Genomic DNA, 20,632 nt, shown 5'->3' on the forward strand with positions numbered 1-20,632 from the left:
TCCCCAATTTGACCTGCCACAAGCCCAAGCTGCCTCTGGATTTTCCTGATAAGGAGGGGTTACCTGCTATTCTTCAGGGCCTAGTTTATCAGGGTCTGGTCTTCTAAAGTTTTGGGCATCACTATCAGCTCTAAGAACTGGTGTCTCAAGTCTGAGCTCCATTTGACAGTCTTGTTTCTGGGAATATTACCCCCAAACTGGGTTTGCCTCTTGGTGGGTGTCAAGTCAATAGACACAACCAAGCCAAAGATTGGGAGAAGGAGGGATTTATTATTACTTGCAGCAAGTAAAGAGAACACCGGGGATCGTTCCCGAAGCAGTGGCTCCCGAAACAGCAAAATTGGGGAAGTTTTTTGTTTGTTTTTTAATAGGTGAACCAGGTATTTGCATGTTTAATCACATAAAGAAAATATCCATATAGTAAAAAAATGTTATCAGTTGTATAGTATAGATGCCATATAACAAATGTCTACGGGGTTCATCTGAAATTCTTTTGAGTTTTTAGCATATGTCAGAGCTGTTCTAAGTATTTTACATGAATTTATTTAATCCTTACACCAACCTTATGAAGTTAGAACCGTCACCGTCAAAACTGAGGAAGTTTTAAGCTAAGGGTACATTTATTTATATTCATGAGGGGGCTTGAGCAGAGGAGAACTCAGCATAGAATTGGGGCAAAGGTTGAGAGAGTCCAAGCTTTAGTTGATTAAAGTCAGGAGGATCAACATCATCATCCCATCCTCCATGTGGGTGGGGACCTTACTTCCTGCAGAACTCAAAGATATATTATTATATATATCTCTTGAGGAACCAGGACCCTGCCCCAAGGCAGTACTATTGTTTCTTGACTGCTCCTCCCTTGTTTCTGCATTCCCTCCCTTAAGATCATTAATTACTGAGACCTGTTCAAGGGCAAGCATTGCAGCCAGGCTTAGATCACAAAATGGCTTAGGCCAAAATGGGTTCTCTTATGTTGAGAAAGCCATTCCTCGTTCTCTTTCTCCAGGGACCCCCTAACCTAATCTGCTTACAAAGGTTGCCTTGAAGTCCAAGGTTATTTCTCCAGGATATCTGAACCTCTAGAAATATTCTACCACATTGATAGATGGTCCTCTGTGATCACTCTGGTGTGAACTGGAGGCAGATCACTTTCCCCACCCCACCCCCCCATGGACATCTGTGAATCCAAACGTGTATTGTGTCTGCCATAAACTTCTGACTTGTGATGCCATCTTCCTGGGAAAGGGAAGTGTTTGAAGCTTTGATCCACAAAAATTGGGTGGGAAAGGAGGGTTGAGTCCTATTTAGATCTCTTGGGTTGTTATGAGGGTTGCTAAAGAAAATTGGATTTTATAGATAATTTAGTTAATAGCATATGTCAAATTTTATTATAATCTTGTTCCAAGGGAAAAGGCTTTTTAGTGGGCCAAATAAAAAAATTTGCTCCAGGGACTTCCCAGTGGTTAAGACTCTGTGGTTCCAATGTAGGGGGTGCAGTTCGATCACTGGTTGAGGAATAAGATCCCACAGGGCCAAAAGGTTAAAAAAAAAAAAAATTGCTCCATTATGGAAAAAAGAAAATGGATAGACAATCATTGTTTGATCAGATAAAGAAAAAAGGATTTCTAGACTATTGATAGAAGACGCTCAGACTCTCAGATAGAAGTCAGTTGGGTAGGTGAGTAGCTAGTTTCCAGAATAAGTCTTAATCCCATTAAAATTCATCAGAAACTTGTTTTAAACATTTTCTCAGAAATTTTGTTTTTGTTTTTCCTAGAGGAAAGCTGTGAATTAGATCCCACAGAAGCATTTTTCCCTAGATCAAGTTTGGGACAATTTACGTTTTACTATGATTAAATAAGTTTATATTTCTAAAATGTTTAGCATAGTCCTTGGTATATACAAAACTTTAGAAGTCTTTGAGAGAGAGAAGAGGAAGAGAAAGAGAGAAGAAAAGAAGAAAGAGAAAGTTATTAGAAGCTACATTTCTCTCTTTTTAAGCCTTAGTGTTTAACTCTTGTTAAGAAAAACTTCAAAATTTGGAAATAGGCTAAAAGGAATTATTGCATTTCTTTTTAATATTCTGGGGCATTGCCTAGCAAGTCCTATCAGTGATTATCCAATTCTTTAGAGGAGTGTACTTTTATTTCATTTATTATTTACTATTGATTAAAACATTTAAAAACTCTGAAAGCCTAGATGTTAATTTGTAGAAGACTGAGAGCAATGCAAATGCTTTTTGTCCAATGGCAATACAAAAAAATTTTATCAGAAAAGATAACCACAAAGATTATGGTTTTATTGCCCTTTGGCATTAATTTCGTTTTCCTTTTTTTTCCTGATTCTCAGTCTTTCATTCTCTTTGTTGAGATGATATCCATTGATCTGTTTTTTTGTTTTGTTTTGTTTTGTTTTTTCCCCCTGGCCACACCACACAGCGTGTAGGATTTCAGTTCCCCAGGCCACAGCTGTGAAAGCCCAGAATCCTAACCACTAGGCCACCATGGAACTCCCATCCATTGATCTGTTTCTAAGTTCACTGATCATTTCCTTGGTTGTATCCAACCTAATGTTGATCACATCCAAAGCGGTTTTGATTGCAGATACTGTATTTTCAGTTTGGGGATTTCCATTCTTTTTTTTTTTTTTTTTTATAGTTTCCAAATCTCTCTCGAAATTTCCTATGTCTTCAGTCACTATGTAGATCTTCTCCTGTAGACTCTAACAAATTTATCAATTTTATCTCAAATTCTTTGTCTGCTAATTCCAATGTCTGGGTCATTTGTGGGTATCTTTATATTGACTGATCTTTCTCTTTATTACAGGTCACAGTTTCCTGTTTTGTTGAATGTCTAATAATTTTATTATATACTTGACATTGTGGATGATATGTCATAGAAACTGTATTCTGTTATCTTCCTCTGAAGAATGTTATTTTATTCTAGCAGGCAGTTAAGTTACTGACAGATCACTTTGACCATGCTTTGTTAGGCAGGTACATTTCAGGAATTGGGGTCTCACAAAGAAAGGAGAGAAATAATAGGGCAAAAATAATTTTTTGAAGAAATACTAGCCAAAAATTTGGTTTAGAAAACAGTACCCAAAGATCCAGGTAGCTCAACAAAACTTAAGGAGGATAAAGTCAAAGAAAACCACACCTAGGCACATCATTATCAAACTGTTGAAAATCAAAAATAAAGAGAAAATATTTAAAGCAGCAAGAGAAAATAGTTGCATTGCGAATAGGGGAGCAATAAGAATGACAACTGATTTCTTATCGGATTGGAAGCTAGCAGATGATGGAACTACACCTTTAAAAGGCTGGAGGAAAAAGAAAAGTCAACCTAGAATTCTATATCTAGTAAAAATTTTTTTCAAAATGAGGATGAAATCAAGATATTTTCTGATAAATCAAGCTGAACCGATTTTTCACCAGCAGACACTCACCACAAGAAATTCTAAAGGAAATTAAGTAGGCTGAAAAGAAGTGATAACAATTGGATATTTAGATCTATAGAAAGGAAGGAAGGGGGGCTGAGTTCCCTCCCTGTTGGTTGTTTGGCCTGGGGTGACTCAGCACTGGAACCCACAGGGTCCTTGATGGGGCTGGTGGTGGACTCCGGGAGGGCTCAGGCCAGGGAGAGCTTCCCAGAACTTCTGCTGCCAGTGTCCTTGTCCCTGCAGTGAGCCACAGCTGACCCCCACCTCTGCAGGAGACCCTCCATCACTAGCAGGTGATAAGAATGGAGGTGAGCCTGATGATGCTGAACTGGTAAGGCTCAGTAAGAGGCTGGTGGAGAATGAGGTGCTCAAGGCTGTCCAGCAGTATCTGGAAGAAACACAGAACAAAAACAAGCCAGGGGATGCGAGCTCTGTGAAAACTGAAGAGGCTGATAAGAATGGCACTGACAGTGGCAACAGCAGGAAATGAGACCTGAAGGCAGGCAGGCCCCCGCCGCTCCGTGAGAAGCATCCCTGCTCCCTCTGCCGAGTCAATGGGCTAATTTGCATTGTGCTGTTCAAGTGTCTCTTGTCCAATCTGTGGAGATTGCCTAATACTTTCATGATTGATGTGTTTGCATTCCTGAAACACAGCAGAAGAGAAATGGAGTGCTGGGACTATCAGAGGAAATTAATTTATGAAGGAAGAATGGCCCCGGTTTCACTTGCCCTCAGCCGAGGCTGTGCGAGAGAGGATTTTGCGTTATGCCTCGTGGACTCAAATTAAAGGCCATGGAAGGGGCCTTGCTGTAAATGGAATACTGCCATTTATATTGCTTAGCAGGGCATTTGACTACTTTATGTGAGGCCAAAACACACACAGAGCTAACAAGTGCTACGATTAAAATGATCACTGTTGAAATTATTATCCATATAGTTAGTCCATAATGTTTCATGTTTGTCCTATGTGGGCTGTTGCTATGCAGTGATCTTGTTTCATGTAAATGATATATTTTTGGTGAAATGCAACCTTTTCTATAAATGTGGGCAGCATTTAAAAGTTTCTTTTTAACCCTCTTTTGATAAGTCGGTGTGCCATATTTAATGTTTTTCATTGGCATTTGCACATAAAATGTATCATATAATTTTTTTCCCATAGGCCAGAAACCTATTGGAATCCGGGACTTAATTAATGAAGCTTTGCGCCGAGAGAGGATGGGTCTGCAGTCCAAAGTGAAACAGATAAAGGAATTTTTATTAAAGCCTGAGACTCAGGCCAAAATTAGGAGGGAACATTTTGAATGAAGATTCATTAACAACAGTAATGAAGGAAATGATGTTGATTGCAGCGCAATTTTGAGGTAAGCTCTACATTGCTATCGTGGTACCAGAGTTTATGAAATCTTTTCAGCTCATTAAATAACTCTTTGGTAAATATCAAAGAAGTGTTCTGATAGAGTCTGCACAACAGCAAACCAACACTGGTAAGGAATTAACAATCTCTTACCAAAGAAAACTGATTCTGCACTGTTATTTTTAAGCTGAATTTGTGTTTTAGAATGTTTATCTCTATAATATCGAGATTCATTTTATAGAAAGGACTTCTTAATTAGCCATTGTGAGATGTTCGTTGGTTCCTCACAAATAAAATATACAGACCGTGGAAGATCATTTACAGACAAAAAAAAATAATAATACAGTATTTTAAGGGTAACTTGTCTCCTGTTGACATGATTTTTGTTGTTGTTAAATCAAAAGAAGCATTGTTCACATGTATCTATGCCTAGTGTTACTTTTAATGAGACTTTGAATGTTTATTGATCACCAGTACTTGAATGAACATTTTTAAATGTAATTATTGCAATCACTGGTTAAGAATGTTTTATAATGTCCATATGTGTTATTTTTCAATGATCAAAATGTAATTTGCTTTTTCATTTCTTAATGAATGTTTGGGATTTTTATTTTCTACTTTTCAGAAGATAACCCCCAGGTCTTACTGTAACCCTCACAATCTGCATTTGTTTGCACTGGTTCATTTCTAAAGAAAATTCTTGAAAAATTTCCCTCCCATATGATAATCACTGGTAACAGCTTTTCTATAGTCAGTGTAAAATTGCTGCTACTAAGAGATCATGATGGAGGGGGAAATTATTAGAGATCAAATATGTAATCATTTCAAAGATAAAATCCAGTTTACTCATGGATTTTAGCTATTTTTTCACTGGGTAAATTATGCTACGCTTATTTATAAGTGAGTTTATGCATTTTCATGCCTCTTAATAAATGTATTGTTTTCCCGTAAAAAAAAAAAAAAAAAAGAAAGGAAAGAAGGAAGAACAATGGGAATGGTAAATAAGTGGATGAATATTTAAAAATACAACTTTTCGTTCTTTTCTTAAATTTCTTAAATGTCAATTGACTTTAAAGCAAAACTAATAACAGTGTAAGTTGGGATTCTTTTTAACACATGTAGACATAAAATATGTGGCAACGACACAAAGGACAGTAGGGGTGTAAGTGGAATTATACCATTGTAAAGATGTCAGTTTTCTCCAAACAGATTTGTTTTTATTGTCCATCATCCAATAAAAATCCAAACAGAAGTTTTGAGGAACTTGCAAGCTGATTCTATTATTTTTATGAAGACAAATGTCCAAAAATAGCCACTGCTAAAGAGCAATTTAAGGTGGGAGAACTTGACCTCCTGTATTAATTAAGAAAATGCAGTATCTTAAATGAAGTAAGTCAGAAAGAGAAAGACAAATACCATATGATATCACTTATATGTGGAAACTAAAATATGACACAAATGAACTAATCTATGAAACAGAAACAGACTCACAGACATAGAGAACAGACTTGTGGTTGCCAAAGGGGAAGGGGCATGGGAGAGGGATGGATTGGGAGTTTGGGATTAGCAAATGCAAACTATTATATACAGGATGGATAAACAACGAGGTCCTACTGTATATCACAGGGAACTATATTCAATATACTGTAATAATCCATAATGGAAAAGAATGTAAAAAAGAATGTATATATATGTATAACTGAATCACTTTTCTGTACAGCAGAAATTAACACATTGTAAATCAACTATACTTCAATAAAAGAAATTTAGAAAAAACAACAAAAAAACCAACAACAAAAAAGCAAACCTATTGACAAACTCACCAAAGAAAACAATAGCATAGAAAAAGCCCCACATGTATATGAAAATTTGATATAAGACAGAGGCAGCTTTGTAGATATTAGAGAAAGGATGAGTGACACCGAGACAACTGGTTATGGATATAGAAAAAATGAAATTGGATTCATACTTCACCCTACACATAAAAGTTCATTCCTAATGATTAAAAACTTTCATGTGAAAGGCAAAACTTAAAACAAAAAGCTTCGAGAGCGTATCTTTAAGGCCTAGGGATAGGAAAGATTTCCTTAAACAAGATACAAAAAACCTGCTAACTATAAAATAGAAATATGAATAAATTTGACTACATTAAGTAAAAAATGTTTGTTCATCAAAAGATACCACGAAGATGGGACTTCCCTGGCAGTCCAGTGGTTAAGACTCCACACTCCCAATACAGGGGGCATGGGTCTGATCCTTGGTCAGGGAACTAAGATCCCACATGCCACATGGTGTGGCCTAAAAGAAAAAAAAGATATCACAAAGGGAGTCAAAAGACCAGTTGTAAACTGGGAGAAGATATTTGCAACAAAATTATTGAAACTGAGAAAAGATTAACATCTAGAATAGATACTGTTACAAACTACCATAAACGAAAAAGACACACAACCCAATGCAAAGACGGGCAAAGACTTGAACCAGCATTTCACAGAAGAACTTATCAACATATGACAAGATGCTCAACCTCTCTAGAAATCTAGGAAATGCAAATTCAGATCACAAGGTACCAGTTTACATCTACTGGACTACTCAAAATTAGGAAGTCTAGTGATACAAAGTGTTGAAGATGTGGATTAAACAAAACTCTCATGTACTGCTGGTGGAAGAGGAAATTTTACAAACACTTTAGAAAACGAGTTGGCATTATTGAATAAAATTAAAGATGTGCAAACCTTATGACCCAGCATTTCTACTCCAAACAATTGTATGCGTGTACCAAGAGATATGTATAAAATATCCATAGCAATATCCTTTCTACTTGCAAAAACTTGGATGTAAACCTAAATGTCTGTCATCAGGATAATGGGTAGATTGTAACATGTTTCCAAAGTGGAATATTATGCAGAAAGAAACAGAACTAGGTACAGCTACATGCAACAAAATAGATGAAACAGAAATATAAAGTTGAGTGAAAAAAAAAAAGAAGTTGCAGAAGACTATGCACAATATGAGCTCATTTATGAAAAGCTGGAAAAAAACTAGCAAAACTAAACAATGTATTATTTTAGGGAAGCACACATTTATGACAAATTTATTTTTTAAATGAGGAACATTCAGGAAAGTGGTTCCCTGGTGCAGGGTGGGTGAGAATAGAGAATATGATAGGGAAAGAACACAGAGGTAGATTATTAAACAGCACTGGTAATGCTCCAACTCGAGTTGAGTTAGGGTGGTTCAGAGCCATTTTTTAAAATGTTACATATTTTATTTGGTATTTTATAAATACAACGCAATGTGGGGGAGAAAAACTCCTGGCAATATGGTTAGATCATTGAACTCAATAGCTGGGATGCAAAAGACAGTGGACTCATATTTTCGAAGTGCTGAAGGCAAAGAACTTTGACACTAGAATTTTACCTCTGGTTATACTGTCATTTATTTATTTATTTATTTATTTTTATTTTCTAAATAAATGTATTTATTTTATTTATTTATTTTTGGCTGTGTTGGGTCTTCGTTGCTGCACACAGGCATTCTCTAGTTGTGGTGAGCGGGGCTACTCTTCATTGCGGTGTGCGGGCTTCTCATTGTGGTGGCTTCTCTTGTTGCGGAGCATGGGCTCTAGGCGCGCGGGCTTCAGTAGTTGTGGCACGTGGGCTCAGCTGTTGTGGCTCGCGGGCTCTAGAGTGCAGGCTCAGTAGTTGTGGCACATGGGCTTAGTTGTTCCGCGGCATGTGAGATCTTCCCGGACGAGGGCTCGAACCCGTGTCCCCTGCATTGGCAGGTGGATTCTTAACCACTGTGCCACCAGGGAAGTCCTATACTGTCATTTAAATACTCGAGGAAAATAAATATTTATTCAAGGTCTCAGAAATGTTGCCATGTAAAGAGCTTCTTTGAAATCCCTCCTAAAGTAAGCATAGAGCAAGAAGAGAACTGAATCCAGGAGAAAGCAATGAGATATGGGGAATAAAGGAGAATAAATGACTTAATAAATTTTATTAGTGTCTAAATAGTGATTTCTCCCCTTCCCTCCCTCTCCCCCCTCAAGAAAAACAAAAAAACAAACAACAACAACAAAAGAACCCGAAGGTTGCAAACGTCAGAACTAAAACTCTATGTGCTCTTACCTGGTAATCAGAGAAATGCAAATGAAAACAACAATTAGATAATATTTCATATCTGTAATAATGCCAAAAATTAGAAACTCAAGGTACTTCAAAGGGCCAGGAAGGATATGGAGGAAACAGGATTTTCCACAAATTGCTGATGGGGGGAGGCATAAATTATGTGTGCTTTCTCCCTGGCAGGCCTTTTGGCTGTACTTAGTTGAATTAAGCATATCTATGTTTGTCCTGTGACTCACCAATTGTACTCCTGAGTATACATACCGTCCCACTCCCTCCACTCCCCACCCCCAAAATACCAAAAAGATCTTTCACACAGATTCATAAGGTGTAAGTTGCAGAAAGTTTATTTCATGCTGTGTATATAGCTGGAGCTGCAGGCAAACCGTGCGTCCACCATTAAGGAGACGGATGAGAAAATGTGGCATTTGATGGCACACTATGCAGTGGTCAGAAATAATGAACTGGATTTACATTCAGCAGTACGGTTCGATCTTAACTATGTTTAGTGAGAAAGTAAGAAGCAGAAAATCTACATGACATTTATGTAAATTTATGTACATTCAAAACATTTATTCTTAAATGAACACTGTATATTTTTCAAGATTCTTTCATTCATCCCATCACGTATTCAATAGTATTTTTTTAATACTTATTGTCTGTCAGGCACCACTCTTGACGTTGGGAATATAGCAGCACACTAAGCAAAACTGTGGTTTTTATGGAACTTATATTCTACTAGAAGAAGAGAGATGACAAGGGAAAATAAATGAGGAACACAGGATGGAGATTGCAGGTAGAGGAGATGTGCTATTTTATACAGGGCGGCTGTGGAAGTCCTCTCTGATAAGGAGACCTGGGGGCAGAAGCCTGCTTTGAGAGGAACAAGACTGGTTATGTGAGGGAAGAGAACTCCAGGCAAAGAGGACAGTATGTGCAAAGGTCCTGGGGTGGGAGAATGTTTGGCATGTTTTAGGACATTAAGGAGGCCAGTGCATGGCCCGAGTAGAGTGAGAGAGGGAGTTACAGGAAGCGAGAGATGTAGTGGGCCAGGTCACACAGGGCCTTGCAGGCTGTGGTAAGTGCTGAGGGTTTTGCTGGGAACAAAATGAGAATCCATTAGACGCTTTTTAGCAGAGGAGTGAAACCATCTGGCTTGTTTTCACAGGATCACCATGGTTATGGTGCAGAGGCAAGACTAGAGGCTGGGAGAGCAGTGAGGAGGGGTTACAGTGATCCAGGACACGGTGCTGGTAATTTAGAATAGGGTGGTAGGAGAGATAGTGAAAGACAAATCTTTAGAGAAAAAAGAAAAGCTGCCAGAGAGTATCTTCAAGAACTAGGGATGGGAAATATTTCAAACAAGGTATTTTCATAAGTGTTAACCATAAAAGAAACAAATTACATTTGTTCATCAAAAGATACCACCAAGAGTAAAAAGACAAGTTGCAAACTGGGAGAACAGAGAGAATTTTAAAAAGAGCGGACGATTTATTAATAAATGGCTGTGAGGGAACAGGAGGAACCACAGATGTTGCTGACGGTTCACTGGGAGGGAAAGACTGGGGAAGAGTAAGTTTAGGTGGAAAAAACAGGAGTTTGGTTTGGTTTATGTTTGGGATGCCCGTTAGACATCCAAGTGGAGGTACTGAGAAGTCTGTTGGCCATTTATCTAGAATAGAATTCAGGGGAAAGGTCTGAGGATACACTTTTGGGAGTTGCAGTAGATAGAAGGTATTTAAATCATGGGATTAGATGAAGTCACCTAGAGACCACAACAGCAAGAGAGCCTGAGACCAAACCCCGAGACACTCCATTATTTAGAAGGAGGGAAGGTGGTGAGGAGCCAGCAAAGGAGGCCGAAAAGGAATGGCCTCTGAGGTTGGAAGAGAACCAAGAGAGGGTGGGGTTCTGGAGGCCAAGCGAGGAGCCATTTCCAGAAGGAAGGAGCAATAGGCTGTGCCCGATTCTGCTGATAAGCTGATAAAATGAGCGAGGAGGACTGAATAGTTTTGGCAAAGATAATTTAATGCAATGATGGGGTTGAAAGCCTCACTACTAGAGAGAGCTTTAGAGAGACCAGGAAAAGAAGTGGGTAAAGCAAGCAGAGACAGCACTTTTGTTTTTTGGGTGGGGCTGAAGATCCAAGGACTTTATTTCATCACCCCTACTCTCCATTCAAACAGTAATATAAAAAGAATAGAAACACACACACACAAATCAGGCCACGAGATTAGCAGCTAATCCCCCTCCTCCCGTCACTCCTGGATCAGGTCACAGTGATTGAAGTTTAATTGATGTTTATCCTCACCTCCTCCTGCTTCCCCCTCTGTCCAGGGTTCTGGTCTTCCCTGGAGCTTCCACCACCAGGTGGGAGAAGGGAGGCAGACCTTGGAGAAGCCTGTGTGTGGCAGCTTGGTCCTCCGAGAACAGGTGGGGTGGGGACACGGGGGGGGCTGCCATCCCCTCTCTCTCTTCCAGCCTTCTTCGTGGCCCCAGGTACCCCTCCAAACCCAACAATGTGGCCAGCCCGTGCCTGATGGCACCATCCCTCTGGCCTCTCAATTTCGCCTCTACAGCCCCTGTAAGACTGCCAAACCCTGACGGTCCTAGTGCCAAAGCCTCCACTTCCCTCAGATACAGCTCTTTCCTTTAGCAGAGCTCCCTGGCCAGGGCCTCCAACCTCCACAGACCCCTGACCTGGAGGAGTTAGAGGCTAGAAGTTTGGGGCAGGGGTGGGGGCAGTTTATCCCACCTCTCCCTCGAGTGGACCATCAGCACCGTTATGACAACCTGCCCCAGCATCTCCAGGAAGGGATTGCAATGGTGACACCTCCCTCAACAACTCAGGCCAGGCGGACATGGGACGTAGTTGCTCTGTAGATAAAGCAGTGAGTGGCAGAGCCCAGCCAGGACCCGCCCCGCCTGCACTTTACTGCCCACGCCCCTCCTTGAGTTAGGAGCGTAAGGCTGCACACACCAGCGCCCCTGTTGCCAGACTGGACCAACAAGGCATAGTCCCCGACTTCTTGGGGAACTTCCTGCAGTGGGACAGTCAGTGGGGTCAGGATCTCCAGCCCCCGACCCCCCGAAATGAAGCACCGTGGCCAGACCACCTGTGAGGTTGGTGCCAGTCAGCAGCCAGATTCAGCTACCCCAATACATGCAGGTCTGAACCTGATTTTTCCCCTTTAGAATTCTGAGGTCTCCTGGGCCCATCTTTGCGCCCTGTGCTCCCTCCTCTCCTCCTCTGAGACCCCTCCCCCCCACTTCCTTTCCTTCTTCCTCTGAGCTCTGCTTCTCCTTCAGGGGATGCTCCTGTCTTCCACATCCATGACTTCCATGTGTGATCCAGAGCATGTGCTTCTCCTCCCGCCTCGTCTCACAAAGAGAGGCGATAGTTCCACTGAGGACCCACCATCTCGCAGACAGCATAGGGCCTTCCCATTGTGCTTCAGACTAGTGGTAAGAATGAGGTTCCAGGGCAGGGGGCATGAGGTTGAGGAAGACATCTCCCAGGAGCCCACCCCAAGCAAAACTGAGTAAAATCTGGAGTGGAAAGCAGTGTCAGGGGACCTGGACTCCTCGGGGATAAGGAAGTGGAAGAAAAATGGAGCTGCAGAGATCAGCACTGTGGCCCCAGTGCATAGGCTGTGCTCATGGTCATATCCATGTCCTCTGTGGGAGAGGCCGTCATGGGAGTGGCCATGGCTATGGCCATGGGGCAAATCCTCCATGGTCGTGACCGGGGGTGTGCCCACGCCAGATGCTCTTGTGAGTGTGGCCATGGGCACAGGCATGACTGTCCTTGGTGGAAATCCACACCTGGGTGCCTGCGGCTGTGACCACAGAAGTTCTCATGCAGGCCTCCATGACCCTCATGTCTGGCCACCAGAAGCCCCAAGACCACCCAGGTCAGCAGTCCCACAGCCACCCAGTGCAGGTCCCTGGGCCTCAGGCCACTAAGCTTACCAGAGGGAGAGAGACAGTGACTCCACTTGACCTTCAGCTCTATACCTGCGTGGGGTCAGCTTTATCCCACTCATGCCCTCTGTCCACTTCTATGGTCGCTCCTCCATTCCATTCTGTCCCCACCCTCATTGCTCCCAAGACTCTTCCTAAGACTATTCCGCAGACAGCACTTTTGAAGAATTTTGCTATCAGGGAAAGCAGAGAGGTGGCCCAGTGCCTGAAGGGGCCTGAGTGGTCAATGGAAAGTTTTTGCTTGTTTTTTTTAATGAGATAAATTAAATAAATGAAAGGGAGTGTCTATGGTGGAGAGGAAAAGTAGGAGTGGCGATTCAGGGTGAAGTGGAAAACATAAAATAAGAAGGGGCTCATTTGGTCAGAGATGACAGCGCCATGAACTTGGAGAGAATGGTGGAGGGGCCAGGCAGGGAGGAGAAGCAAACACACGGATCAAAACAAACACTACCCTCTTCTCCCCTCCTTTATTATGCAGAGCAAACTGCCCAATTCACAGATTCTTCCAGTCAAGGCTGTGAATACTGAGACATGAAAGTGTTTTATCTTTTTTACTCCATATGCCTCCTAAGACAAGAACTGGAAAGCTAGAAAGAATGCCTAAATTGGTGGTTGTATTTCTCTGAGATCAATTAAGACAGTGCAGCATCTTTAAGAACATCTGGGGGCCCAGGTAGCATTCAATTCAGGAGATTGAGTTTGAGCCAGGAAGGGACCCTCTCTGCTACTATCTGGGCTGTGATCAGGTAGAGGGTTTCATGTCACTAGAGACCTGAAGGTCATTCTTGTTTTTACCTGCTTCTCCCAAACGTGGGCAGACCGTCAAGAGTCCAGGACAGTAGTATCTGAACCACAGTAGTTCGCCTCTTTGCCAGGAAATTTTCTGTATGGGGAATGGGTGTCCCGGGACAAAGGGCTACAGAGCTGATACAATGCCCCCCTGTGTGTTCCCATCCAGTGGGCCCGAGAGGATTCCTGAAGACATTTTTGTTGGGTTACTGCACACCCACAAATAGCTACTTAAAAAAAGGAAAAGAACAAAACTTCACAATTAGAGGGCTATTTACAAAAGGCATTTAAAAATTAACAGACACACAGATGCTCCTGTTACTTCTTGCCATAGACTTGAAACTGTTCTCCCAGCCTCCAGTCTCTCCCACACCAATCCATTCTGCACATTATAGCAAGATTCATCTCCTTAAAGCACAGATCTGATCTGGTCACTTCCACGCTCCAGCACCTTCTGTGGCTCCCCATTGCCCTTTATTTATTTATTTATTTATTTATTTATTTGGCTGCGTTGGGTCTTTGTTGCTGTGCGTGGGCTTTCTCTAGTTGCGGCGAGCGGGGGCTACTCTTCGTTGCAATGCACAGGCTTCTCATTGCGGTGGCTTCTCTTGTTGCGGACCATGGGCTCTAGGTGCACGGGCTCAGCAGTTGTGGCTCGCAGACTATAGAGCACAGGCTCAGTAGTTGTGGCGCACAGGCTTCCTTGCTCTGCGGCATGTGGGGTCTTCCCGGACCAGGGATCGAACCCGTGTCCCCTGCATTGGTAGGTGGATTCTTAACCACTGTGCCACCAGGGAAGTGCCCCATTGCCTTTAAAAGAGTGAAACCCTCAAGATCCTTCATCCTGGAGCCTCTCTTCTCTTTTCCTCACCCATCTCCTGCTGCTTCCTTGGCCATCTGCTGAGCTGCAGCTTCTCTCTCCTGCAGGGCTCCCCTCTTCATCTCTCTTCCTCTCCTCCCATTCTTCCCCTGCTCACTCCTACTCAGTCTTTCTCTCTTCACATAGATGTTGTTTCTTCTGCGGAGGCTTCTTCCCTATGCGTCAACCTCGGGCTGAGCTAGGTCCCCAAGCAAGAGGCTTCCATAACACCCTGAACTTCCTCTTATCACAAGAATAATTGTTCTATATTGTGGTTGTTTGTTTGTCTTCCCTGCTACGCAAGAAGTTCTGTGAAGTCAGGGGCCATTTCTATCTTGCCTATCATCCTCTCTCCAGTACCTGGTGTGCATCTATGAATGTGAGCCACAGAGAAGGAACAAGGGAACTGAACAGCCTTCTGGAATTTGATAGGGGTGATGGCTGCACAACTCTGTGAATATACTAAAAACCACCTTTAAAAAGGTGAACTTGATGGTATGCAATTTATATCTTAATAAAGCTGTTAGTTTTTAAAAAGGCAAGCCGCAAGCTGACAGAGGACTTATATCCAGAATTCATATAAAACTCTGACCAGTCAGTAATGAAAAGGGAAAGAAGCAAATACAAAAAATGGACAAATGGAAACATAACTTCATAAAAGATGAAACCTAATGAAATTGAAATGGCCAATGAACACATGAAAAAGCGATCAGTTCCATTAATCATCAGGGAATACAAATTAAAACCATAATGAGCACCCACTGCACACACATGAGAATGAGTGAAATGGAAGATTCTGAACATATCCTAGTGTTAGTAAAAGATGGGGAGCAGGTGGAACTCTCATACGCCACTGTAAATCGGTGCAGCTCTTTGGAAAACTGGCACTATTGACTAAGGCTAAATATATACATACCCTATGACCCAGCAATTACTCTGCTAGAAATATTCCCACAGAAATACATATATGACCACCACAATGTCCACAGCAGCACTACTTGTTACAGACCCAAACCGGAAACAGCTCTTATGTACATCAAACGGTAGAATGGATAAATAACATGTAGTTATAGTCACATAATGACATACTACCACAGTAAGAATCAATGATCTTCAACTACAGGTAACAATAGCAACACACATTACAAACACCATGTTGTGCAAAACAAGCCAGAAACAAGAGTTTACAGTATAATTCTACTTATAGACAAAATTGTTCCATGGTGGTAAAAGTCAGGAGAGTGGGTACTCTTTGCGGGAGGTGAACAGGGCAGGAGGAGGAAAAGGGAGGCTGCTGGGGTGCTGGTAATGCTTTATTTCTTCATTTTCATGTCGGTTACACAAGTATGCTCAGTTTGTGAACATTTTTTGAGCTGCACACACACACACACACACACACACGAGCATGTGTGTTACACTTCAATTAAAAAAACTTTAAAAAATCCTACCCATTCTTCCAGGTTCTTTTTAAATACTCCCTCATTAACATTTACAAAGTCACAAAGTCTCTGGGATAAGAGTAATTGGTGGTGACTTTACTTCCTCTATGATTTCACAGCACTTTGGGATCCTTTGATCACTTGCCTGGAAGCATGTGCATGGAAAGAGCAAGAGCTTTGGGGACCTGGGTTCTAGTGCCAGCCACTTCCCATGTGGGTGGCCACGAGCAAGTCTCCCACAGCCATATAGTACTTAGCTACAAGCAACAGGAAGTGACTCTTGATTTCAGCAGAAAAGGGAATCAGGTAGTTGCTAGAATTCCTAGAAGGCTAGAACCAGGCTCAGAGATATGAGGCCAGGTGTGGTGCTTAAAATCCTACTACAGAACTAGTTTGGTACAGATACCATGGCTGATGTTGTCGGGCACAGCTCAAATAGTCAATTCCAATGGGCACTGGGTCTGGACTCAAGAATGCCCCTGCCACTGCTGCTAGAATCCCTGATGTGGCTGCCTCTTGAAGTGGAGGGTGCCAACACACCTGCCACCAGAGCAGATTCTGCAGTTCCTATCCCTTGAGGTTGCCAACTTCAGGATTCAAAGTCTGCGGCACGGGTGTCTGATTGGCAAAGCCTAGGTCATGTGACCTCCCCCTAGCTGAAAGAGACTCCAAGAAAATGAGTGTCTGGCCTTTCCAGTTTTTATAGCAGGAGGTGGTCCCGTCTCTTAAAGCAGAGGACTTCCCAAACACAGGAATGGTCACTGTTGGGGCTCAGAGTAGCCTGCCCAAGATTCGCCGTGATGGCATATTGATTATTTTGAATTAAAGTTACTTGAGAAACAGCTGGTAGAAAAAAAAATGATATTAAAAAAAACCTCTCTGACCCCCCTGTTTCTCCCTGATAGTGGGAAATAAATCTCCCATGTGAAGGTATCCTCCTTATACCAGGAGGATAGAAAGCATCCTTATCAGCCTTGAGTTAGGGAATTCAAGGCTAAGAAAGCTGTATAAACAAACATTTTTACTTCTTCATTCATCTGCTACCCCAAGCACCAGCCCCTTTGTTTCACTGAATCTTCACAAATAATTGTTTCTTTGTCTAAAAATGATATTGCATAAACAGCCTGCTTTGGTCACTTCAGGGGTCCCATTTCTATGAGACCTCCATGCACATAAATTAATTTTCTTTCTCCTGTTAATATGTCTTATGTATATTTAATAATTAGACCAGTCAAATGAACTAAACATCACCAAAAGAAGGACACATGTCCATGATATCACCCATAGACAAGCTACCTCCCTGCACCTGTTTCCTCATCCAAAAAATAGAAATAATGATCACTCTATGCATGGGAGCTGTAATGGTTAAAGGAGCTGGTGGGTAGAAAGGACCCATCCTATGCCTGGCTCACAGTAGGAGCTTAGTTAATGGTAAACATCATTATTGGTGATTTGGGTTCCATTCTAATGTCTCCTCCACTCCCCGGGGTCCCCAAACCTCAGCTTCTCAGCCTGCTGTGAAATGGGATTCCCTGCAAAATATTTCATCAAGTTAACACATTTTCTACCTCACAGAGCAGCCCATCTTTTCCACCATCCTACAGAAGTGAGAACGCAATGTTTGAAACAGCTCCGGCTTTCCCTTAGGGCCCTGTCTACATTGTCAGGGAAAGGAAGTTTCTAAAAAAGGTATTTGTTATCTCTAAACTGAATTGAAATCAACTCAACAAATGTTTGATTTAAACTTTTTTATTTTTAGACATTTTTCTTTAAGCGTTTAATATCATTTATTGATTCAGTGGCCAAATAAGGCAGCGTCTGCTCCGTTAGGAAAGGCACCTGTCAGAAATGAAATTCAACTGTGCTGCAAGATCCCTGTCTCAGGAGGCCAGCTGCAGACTCCCTGAGTGCAGGGACCATGCTTACTGTGTTTAGTAGCACCTCAACTGGCATACAGGAGCCCTTAAAGGATGTTTACTGAGTTAATCGTCATCAGTTAAAAACAAAACACAACGCTTTTCTTTGCCTCCCCCTCACCTCTCTACCTCCCCCTTCCATTTCCAAGTTTTCATTTATACTAGAGGGATATGTCCTTCTTTCTTCCAGGAAGATTCCACTGTGGACAGAAGAGTTTGGCTTTAGGGCTAGAACACTCCAAACAATCTTTTTTTTTTTTTTTTTTTTAAAAGCAGAATACATCTGGGAAACATACCTATGTGGGCTTGAGTCCTTAAATGGCTTTGCCCTGGTTCGAGGCCATCTCATGCCTTGCCCCTTGGGCCTAAGTGGTGGGGGAATGAAGCAGAAATCCTCAGAGCTTGGATGGATTTGGAAAGGGCCCCTTTGGCTACAATCACGGAAGCCCAAAGGAGGCTACCAAAGTGACTTTGCCCCACTTTTGGTGTGGAAGCTGACCCCCGACCTCCACTCTGACACATGGGTAAGCCTGTCCTCCTCTTGTTCAGCTCACAAAAGGATTCATGTTCTTTGAGCCGGGATGTTAGGGAAGAGTGTGATACAACAAAAAGATGGACTTTGGAGTCAAAGAGACCAGGGTTTGAGTCTTGTCTTTGCAACTTACTGTCTCACAAGCTGTGAGACTTTGAGCGAGTATTTTTTCTTCTTGAGTTTGAAATTCTCATTGGCAAATGGGAAAAATAATACCTCCCAGGGTTATTGGGAAAAATAAATCCCATGACATAACTTATGTAAAAGCACCTTGCAAAGTGTCTGGTGGATATTTAAACACAGGAGGGAGAAGAGATGTCTGGGGAGAAAGAATTTGCCTGTATTTCTCCAGATATATTCAAGTGAGCATTTTTATAGTGGGATGACATGAACTGTGTGACCCTGTGTCCGTCTTCTTACCTCCTGACCCTCAGTTTTCCCTCAGAAGGGATTTCCCTCAGAAGGAGAGACTCCTAGAATTTAAGGTTAAATGTCAGAGTGTGTCACTGTCTGTAACAGAATACAGATTTATTACCTTGTTTCCAAGATGCCTTCAATTGTAAAATGCACAACTGGCTAAAAAACAGCTTTTTGAGAGAGAGAGAGAAAAAAAATGCAACCTTATTAGTGGACCCATCAATTTTAAGACATACTCTGATTTCAGAATCATTAAAATGGGAACAAGTGTATGTCTTACAATGGAAGAAATTCGTAATAATAATGCTGGCTCCCATTTATAAAGCCTCTGCTGGGTGCCAGGCACTACCTAAGCTGCTTTACTAAGTCCTTGGCTTGTTATAGTCACCCAGTGAGGCAGATGTTATTCCCATTTCATGTTAGGAAACAGAATATGGAGGGGTCAAGTCACTTTCCCAAGGCCACAAAACCAGGAAATAGGGCTTGGAAGGCAGGTCTTCTTAACTCCAAAATGCTTTCCTCTTTCAGTAGATTGTTCTCCAGGCTAACGTGTCAAAGAGATGAGTTCTGTCCAGAGGAATGGTTTGTGAATGTGGTACTTTGAATATATCCTGAATCTTTGCAAGGTGACCAGGAAGGGCAGAGGTAACATAAATAGAGTCGTAATCTAATCAGTCTCCAAATACTGGACCTTGGAGGTAAGATGGTAACTGGAGAGTGAGGATTGCTCAGAATCCAAATAGAGGGAAGCCAAGAAATGAGACTGAGTCAAGGTTAATCCAGCCCCCATGGGGGGGGGGAGGGGCCCTGACCAGACACCAGGCTCATTCCAGGCCCATGGACACTACAACAAGCTTTCATCCTAGATGCCATTCTTCCTCAAGGTCATCCTATGCCTTCGACTTTGACTCTTTACTAAAGAAGTAGACACCTTTGGAGAAGAATCCAGTTTTTCCCAAAACCTTTCTTAAAGAGGGAGAAATGTGCTGATCAATCATCATGAGCTAGCTAGCGGTCATTTAGCACTGGAACAAGTTATAAATTAACAAGCTGGGTTTTTGGTGAGTTAGTCCAAGTTAGTTTCCCTGTGCTTGATTATGGGATTGACTATTTTGCTCTACAAAGCTGTGGATATGGCTCTTCCTCTGATATGACCTCAGGCAGACCCTCTCAGGAGCATGCCCTGACCCCTGACTCCTGGCCAGAAGACTCCTGGGCTATCTGCCTGTCTGTCTGTCTGTCTGTCTAGCTATTGTGTTTGGGAGGAGACAGCTAAACCCACAGCAGTGGATTCCCAAAATAGCACAGCTTTTTGGAAGGGTGGCAGCAGGGATATGGACGTACCTGGGGTGGGGCCTGGCAGGATGGGGTTGGGGGTTGCCTGAAGCATCAGGGATTGCATAAGAGATGCCCCTGTTGACCTGACCGGAACAAACTCATAGTGAAGCTGCCAGAGGAGAAATGTGCTTCTTGGTCTTGACTGAAGGCTCTTTGGACAGTGGCCAAGACAGCACCCAGGATGGGGGGTCACCGAGTCTCCACGTGGACGTCAACAGGGCTGAAGGTCACAGTTGCAGGGTGTTGACTGCTGTTGCTGTTTGGGCCCAGGGCAGAAGGGGAGGCTGGCTTGGGGACCTTGGGCTCCAGCTCCCGTCTTGTCCTCATTTTCCTGTAATGAGATACACACGCATGGCTGAGCCTTCCCCCTCATATGCCTTGGGGAATGAGCTCTGTGACTAGAGCTCCAGTGATGAAATTAACATAGATCATCATT

The 20,632-nt window shown here is 42.3% G+C and overlaps 1 protein-coding gene and 1 pseudogene across 3 annotated transcripts in view; both read right to left on the reverse strand.

Moving 5' to 3' along the window:
• Positions 1–11,631: 11,631 nt before the first annotated feature.
• On the reverse strand, positions 11,632–13,023 carry LOC133087242 (zinc transporter SLC39A7-like; annotated as a pseudogene).
• A 5,689-nt stretch (positions 13,024–18,712) lies between these two features.
• The window catches only part of NCMAP (non-compact myelin associated protein), a 40,196-nt gene continuing 38,276 nt past the window's right edge, over positions 18,713–20,632 (reverse strand). For all 3 annotated transcript variants that reach the window (XM_061186984.1, XM_061186985.1, XM_061186983.1), the window contains one exon: positions 18,713–20,527. In XM_061186984.1, the coding sequence (XP_061042967.1) occupies positions 20,386–20,527 (142 nt within the window). In that variant the 3' untranslated portion in view covers positions 18,713–20,385. The remainder of the gene's footprint in view (positions 20,528–20,632) is intronic.

Source organism: Eubalaena glacialis, chromosome 3 (assembly GCF_028564815.1).
Source record: "Eubalaena glacialis isolate mEubGla1 chromosome 3, mEubGla1.1.hap2.+ XY, whole genome shotgun sequence".
NCBI lineage: Eukaryota > Metazoa > Chordata > Mammalia > Artiodactyla > Balaenidae > Eubalaena > Eubalaena glacialis.